Source organism: Saccostrea cucullata, unplaced genomic scaffold (assembly GCF_032062105.1).
Source record: "Saccostrea cucullata isolate Sc308-1 unplaced genomic scaffold, CSIRO_AGI_Scuc_v1 ctg1387, whole genome shotgun sequence".
In the NCBI taxonomy this organism is placed as follows: Eukaryota; Metazoa; Mollusca; class Bivalvia; order Ostreida; family Ostreidae; genus Saccostrea; species Saccostrea cuccullata.
In genome coordinates, this window is record NW_026929355.1 from 222,457 (window position 1) to 229,873 (window position 7,417).

Sequence of the window (7,417 nt, forward strand, 5' to 3'; positions counted from 1 at the left end):
GCCCAATTCCTTTGTAATTAGAAATTACAATAAAATATGTCAAACCAACAAATGAATTAAACTTGTTTTCACGGATATTTTGAGTCATTATCTTCCCCTAAATTTTGTTTTGTTTTAGCAATCTTCTGCATTCTCATGCTTCAGTAAAGATAATTCCGATTTCTGCACACAGTTCAAGAAAAACAAGCTCAACAATATTTTCTTTGAAGGTCCCATAAATGTTTTGGCCGTAAAAGTTAAAATATTTAAGTTTCTATACCTACTATTTTCTGAAAACATTCATACATAAGCCTTTTCACGTTAACTGCGGTCCTGTTTTTGGCGCATGCGTATAAACGCTTCCGGACGGCAACAAAACATCCGCATTCCAAGGTTGTTTACAATAACAACGTAATGGTCTTTCACTGCGTTGTTTACCAGTGTTCTAATCGCCAAGGCGAGAAAGCAAAGGGCAAGGGCATAAGTTTTTTCAGATTTCCAAAAGGCAGTAAGAAGAGAAAGGCTTGGATTCGTGCGATTAACAGAGATGACTGGGCACCGAACGAATACAGTCGGATCTGCTCTGAACATTTTGTAGGGGGGTGGCACAGCGACGAAGTGGAGGATGAGAACTATATACCAACAATTTTCACCTACAAAGAAAAACCGCAAACTGACTCTGACGTCGCTAGGGAAGAGAGAAAATGCAGAAGAAATTTGCAGCAGGTAGCTTATATATAAGCATATAAATAAACACACTATGTATAGTTATAGTCATATTCATAAGAAAAATGCATTATTATAATCATGATTTATATGCCTTCGTTTTTTAGCTAGGTCTCTTTACCTATCACTATAAAATTTAATAGAAAAAATATTAACCTATTCACATGTTTAACCCGACCCATAAAATGAAGCCCTAGCTATATATATAGATTAAGTAAAATTCTATATTAATACTCATAAATACAATTCCTTACATATAAAACATATGACAATTAATTCTGGAGGGTTTTTTTGTATGACACTGTCAATGTTTGAATTTTAAAAAAATGATTGACAGCATGTATTAAAGTTTGAAATAATTTGCACCATTTTATTACCTTGAAACTTCAAATTGTAGGAAATTAATGAAGCAGAAGCTAGGGACAGACGTTTAATGCAGCAGCACCATGAATTTAGCTTATACACCCACAGCTATTGCTGTTTGCAACCCCCAGAGTCAGACTCGCAGGATATGAACAACAACAGCACCTTCGTACCAGATGAGACATTAAAATTAGATGACATTGACATAAAAACCTTTAATGATAAAGGTATATATACATGCATAAGGCAAGGAATATATGTAATGTGAAACATATATATATGCAATATTAACCTGTCTTCAGCAGGAAAGAAAGTAACACCACTCTCAATTTTTTTTTTGTTTTCAAAACAAAATTTATAGGTGTACAATGTGACCCTGACCCTCTACTGGAGGAGAACCTTGCCCTGAGGAAAGAGTTGGAGGATCTCAAGAGAGAACGTGATCGGCACAAATGGAGTGCAGAGAAGATTGCCAATGATGATGGAAAGACCAAGTATTACACTGGGCTACCTTCCTTTGCAGTGTTCACCTGGCTTTTCAAGTATGTATGATGGAATTTCAAAAGCATTTTGGGAAAAAAGAAAACAATACCGTAAATCTGGAAATTTTTGCCGTAGATAAATTTTTAGCAAATTTGTGCATTCATTGCATTCGCAAAAATATTTTTTTTATAAATAAATTACCAGTTAGAAAATGTAAACAAAGCAGTGGTAATTCGCAAAATTTTGAAACGTTAAAATTAATAAACACCATTTTGACCCGAATTCGCAAAATAAAATCGACGTAAAAATTTCCAGATTTACGGTATTTGTTTTCCTCTTCTCCAAATCTCACATCTGCATCACAATGAATTCTATTTTAATACTGTAACTCTGACGATAATAATTTTTTTTAATGATAGTTTCCTGAGACCTAAGGCAGAGAGAATGAGGTATTGGGTTGGTTCCAACACAGACCAGGATTCAGACAGACAGAGAGTATCAATAGGCTCATTGGGATTGATCGACCAGTTATTTGCTGTTCTCATCAGATTAAGACTCGGCCTCTTCACATCAGACTTAGCTTACAGATTTTGTATTTCAGAGAGTACTTTTTCGAAATACTTTTCCACCTGGATTTCTTTACTCTCCTGTGAACTTAAGTCTCTCAATCCATTTCCTACTCGAGATATTATTGATAGAACTATGCCATTATCTTTCAAAGCTAAGTATTCTTCTGTTAGAGTTATACTTGACTGTACAGAGCTTTTTATACAGAGGTCTTCAAATCTTGAAAATCAGAGTTTAACATATTCTAACTATAAACACCATACAACTGTGAAGTTTCTTGTTGGTATCACACCATCAGGTGTTATTTCTTTTGTTTCTGTAGGCTGGCCAGGTAAGATATCAGACAGAGAACTGACAATGAATTCAGGTATCTTAGATTTATTAGATGAAAATGACAGTGTCATGGCTGACAAAGGCTTTACAATAAGAGATCTGTTGGAAAAAAAGAAATGTAAATTGAACATACCCCCATTTAGAGGTGTTAGTCCACAGTTTTCACCAGATGAGGTATTTGAAACTCAGGAGATAGCTTCTTTAAGAATTCATGTAGAGAGGAGCATAGGTAGAGTGAAAAATTTTCACATTTTAGATGGTGTTATGCCTCTAACCTTGAAACCACTTATCACCAAGATCTTTCAGGTTATTTGTTGGCTTACAAATCTGGATGTTCCACTTGTTAATAATTAATATTTGTACATGTATTTATTCCAAATATACATTATAGTGCACTCATTTCAAAATTGATTATTGTGAGTTATCAATTTCAATACATGTTTAAACTATATATTTTTCTTACATGCAATTACCGGATATCATATTCTCAGCTTATTTGAGGTCTTATAATTTGAATGGAAAAAAAATTTAATTTTACTAGAAGAACTTTGATGTGAATTCCTGTTCTACAGTGTATTAAAGAATGAAGGAGTAATTAAAAAGATATTAAATTAAAATTAAGATTAGTACCTACAAATAACAAATAGAGGTTGGCTGATATTGTGATCAAATTAATATTTCAAGGTATTTGATATTTTATCATTTTACTGTCATACCAATGTTGAATACGAACATTTTTTTGCAACTCTTTATAAATAATTGTGAAGTGAATATTGTAAACTTTTTAGAAAAGGCATTTATATCTTATAAAATTCTTAATCCAACGGATGTTAAACCAACAAGAAATATTTGTAACTTCATATGTCATGCATCTAACATAAGACAGTGACTAGATTTGAATACTTTATTTGAATATGTATGACTCTTGCCACATGTGGGTTTTTTTGTCAATAAATAAATAAAGTTAATTAAAAATTTCATTTAGCTCATTTCATGGAAAACAAATAATGAAATTTTTTGAATATATGATTCATATCATTTCATACAGTGTTTGTTTTAATTACTTCTTGGCTATGTGGTGCATATAAAAATCAATAAGTCTAGGCATCATAGATGCCACAAACTCAGAATCAAAATATACCCTGTCAATACAAATATTGTTTTGTGCAGCATCTGTCCAAACGACAAAGTCACACCAGGGATATCCTTTAATTAATTGCCAATTCCCCTTGGACTTGTGCATAGTACTTGTGGCTCTTTTTGAGACGTGGCCCATCCAGACTCTCCTCCAGGCAAAAATTGGGGTATCCCATGGCAATAATTTCACCCACTTCCTTCCTGGTTACTTGGGTTCCCTGGATGGAATAGGGGCATTTAATTTCCAAGAGACCTATGTTGTCACCATCCAAAACCTTCCCATCACTGGAAGCACCCAAAAACGCATGATCTGCACACAAAGTGAGACCTGTATCTTCGACGGAAAAGTTGTTGTTAATGGCAGATTTCAGATTAACATAGTCAGATCGTGCCTGGGCTTCCTTTTCCTGTCCCCATTTAACAGCTGGTGGTAGAGCAGCATACCTAAAGAAATAAAACAGAACTTAGTTTCTTTTAAAAAAATTAGCTGAAAAGGGTATACAAACATTGGGAAACAAATGTATATCACAAATTTATTTTGTGAGTGGCAAAAATTTGATTAGTATTCTACATATGTTAAAGTGTGGTGTCAGATCAGTAAACTGACACACATGCTAAAAACTAATTAATTTTACATGTATAAATAGCTGGTTAAATTCTGCTATGTTTTTTTATTTTACTTTAAAGTTTATTATCCCCCTGTTTACTATTATGATATTTTGCTTTCAGGATTATGTAATTTTCCTGTAGAAATTTACAGTACAATTAAAATACAAAGTTAACTAATAATCCCTGTAGTCCCATTTGGGGTAAACATTAATATTCAGAACCAAATGAACAATTTCTTACATCACAAGTTCAGAATACATTAGTACATGTATAGAATTACCATGGAGAATACAACTTACTTATGAAGACTGGAACCCTCCACAATTTGCTTGATTAAAGAATTTGGATTGGGTCCAGCTTTCAAAACGTCACCGAACAAAGAACTAGTCAGTCGACCAATGTGTAGTTTCTGCCACATGTCAGATGTTCTCTGATCTCTTGTACTCTTCTCAGTGAACTCTACCAATTCATGGTCAATTGCAAATGGAGGTGCTGAAATTTGAAAATTAATAAAGAACTTGATGTAAATAAGGTGTAATACTTAAAAGAAGGTACAGATCAAATGTATACCATGTCACTGTTCAAAAATGTTTTAAGATGCTTTTTTTAGAATCAACATTATTAACAAATTTCATTACCATTACCCTCACAGAAGATGAGACTTTTCATCCTGGTAATCATGATATCCTCAAAATCCTGGACCTCCATCTCCTGAATAGCATCTGGGACAGCATCAGGAATATTCCATATGTGTGACATACCTTAAGCAACAAATGCATAAAGTTTCTTTATAATGAGGCCCAATAAAGAGACAAATTTTTTTAATTAAAATGTAATGATAAAATAAAAAAAAAGAAGTAATCATAGAAAATAAACAACTTCTTAATACATCAGAATATTTATAGTTTTCATTAATATCAAAAACTGAGGTACAAGAATAGAACCATTTCACACTTATTTTGGACTATTAGTAAGGCATGACATTTTTGGCGCTACATGCTTACTGCCTGTCATCAAATGGCGAAAAGATTCTCATTGGTTAAGATATTAATATCGGTTATTCTATACACTGATTGGCATTTGCCCAAATTTCTATCCAATGTACATTTCAACTGTGAAGGAAGTGTACATTTCAGAAGCTAATTATGCAATGTCTAGAATGTCATGCCTTACTGAAAGTCCAAACTAAGCTTAAAATGGTTCTAATAACCAATTCATGCATCAAAATTTTGTGCATTAAAGCATGTATCCTTAAATTCCTCAAATAAATCATAATATGAATTGATATTTAGAAATATTTATTAATTCCTACCTGTTTGTGGGAAGGTATCTCTTAAGTCTTTCAACTGCTGCAGAGTATTATGCAGATCCATCTTTTTGTCATCCGAGTGGCGAGGATCAAAAGAGGCAACTGGATCATCTTCAGTGTCTGTATGTAGAGGCTTGGACTTTTTGGGCAAAGAGCTCATGGGCCGAGTCGGCTTCACCTGGCGCCCGGGAATGATCCATTTACATGGCTGAGATGTACAACTTCCTTGTGTCTCACCAGGTTTGGCATGGCTGAGTGCAAAGAGAAGTGCACCTATATGGCTACATGCCTGTGCTAACCTAAAAGTAGAAAGGCTTCAAGGAATAATGCATGTAAACAATTACATAATTACACAGTATATACATGTATATACTTTTTAAGTACATGTATCAAATTTCTGCTTTTTTTTTTATTGAAAAGGGTATTTCTCATTATTTTACACATCCTTTTAGAATTATATAATTTCCACTATTAAAATAAATGAATACCAATTCACAAAATAATAGCCTAAAGCCCTAAACTGTCAACTTCATTGTTGTCATGTTTGGGGAGTCAGAGAGGGTGGGGACTATTTCAACATAATTCTTCATACATAAACTTTAAACTAAAAGTCATATTAGGGAAAGTGACACAATTTATGATGTGAAACAAATATTAAATATAATGAGTAATGTACTAATATCATTCAGTGAAAAATAATGGCTTTGTAATTCTGTGTAGTGTACTCTAATATAAACCATTAAACCAGTCCAGAAGCATTTCAAAGTGTAATAGTACTGTATTATTTAAATATTTTACCCTATAGGACACTGGCAATATCCATGCTGTATATGTGGTTTGCCTGTGTTGGATGTTGACACACATAGGAAGACTTGGTACTGCTGCTTTTTCATAGAAGCCTGGCATGTTGCTCTCACATAGATCACGGATGGGTTTATCTATGTGAAAATGCACTTTATTTATTGAATGGATGATTGACACATTAATAATTTCAGATGTTTTGATTAAAAATAATACTGCCTGTAAATAATCCAGACTCCACAGTTCTTTTCTTGCAAACATGTAAATTGTACATGCATTTGAAAAAATGTAAAATAGAATAATTCAATTGACATGTAAGTTTATAAGAGTTCATAATATTTTTAAAAACAAAATGACATTTTTATCCCATACCTGTGATACCTTAATGTCTTGCACATCACCAGCCTCGAAGTGCTTGACAGATCTGTCTAGACCCTTGAAATTTTTCACTGTACTACCACACGGTGTAGGTCTTTCAATAATAAAGTTGTAAATATCAGTGAAAGTTATTTTGGGAATATAAGAATGGTCTGGAGACTCATAAATCACGGCATTAAAGGGTGGTAAACTGTCCTGAGAGGGTACTATCAAGGAACCTCCAGCGGAATCTTGCTGCACGATCGGTGTGAGAACAGAGGGTGACGTCTGGCATATTAATAAATCCTGTATGATTTCTTCTTTTTTCTTTTTAGTAACGTTAATTCCGTGTTCTTCGGCAAGCTTTCGCAGCACATTAACTTTTAACTTATTTAAACTCTCCCGCTTTGACATAGTTGTATAAAGGTCACCAATGTAAACAAAATTCGTTTGCCGTCCGGAAGCGTTTGTGCGCATGTGCGAGATTTATCGTGAAAAGGCTTATTCTTAAAAAGAAGGATTTGAAGTCTGAAAACTTTTTTCTACTAAGAGGGTTGTCCCAAAGAGCCATAGATATGGATGTTACATGTATTTAGTATGATAACATAGCCGCATTATGGAACAATAATGTAACTTCTTTAAACTTTGAAGTAATTTTTTAATTCAAATTTTCATTACCTAGAATTCAGGACAGATGAATAAAAAATATAAGAAGCCAAAAATAACTTTATTTTGAAATGCATCTATGTTTCC

At 33.4% G+C, this 7,417-nt stretch overlaps 2 protein-coding genes and 1 pseudogene across 2 annotated transcripts; 1 reads left to right on the plus strand and 2 right to left on the minus strand.

The window, feature by feature from the left end:
* Positions 1-393: 393 nt before the first annotated feature.
* LOC134280590 (uncharacterized) lies at positions 394-3,431 on the plus strand. The gene is made up of 4 exons (XM_062763038.1): positions 394-705; positions 1,103-1,295; positions 1,430-1,610; positions 1,971-3,431. Exons 1-4 carry the CDS (start codon positions 394-396, stop codon positions 2,803-2,805), a joined length of 1,521 nt encoding a protein of 506 aa, XP_062619022.1. The 3' UTR covers positions 2,806-3,431.
* Positions 3,432-4,956, minus strand: LOC134280593 (uncharacterized; annotated as a pseudogene).
* A 542-nt stretch (positions 4,957-5,498) lies between these two features.
* LOC134280591 (uncharacterized) lies at positions 5,499-7,164 on the minus strand. Its single transcript, XM_062763039.1, has 3 exons — positions 6,680-7,164; positions 6,305-6,444; positions 5,499-5,805 (listed from the first exon to the last, which is right to left on the minus strand). The coding sequence occupies exons 1-3, from the start codon at positions 7,139-7,141 to the stop codon at positions 5,499-5,501; spliced, it is 909 nt and encodes a 302-aa protein (XP_062619023.1). The 5' UTR covers positions 7,142-7,164.
* Between the last annotated feature and the right edge of the window lie 253 nt (positions 7,165-7,417).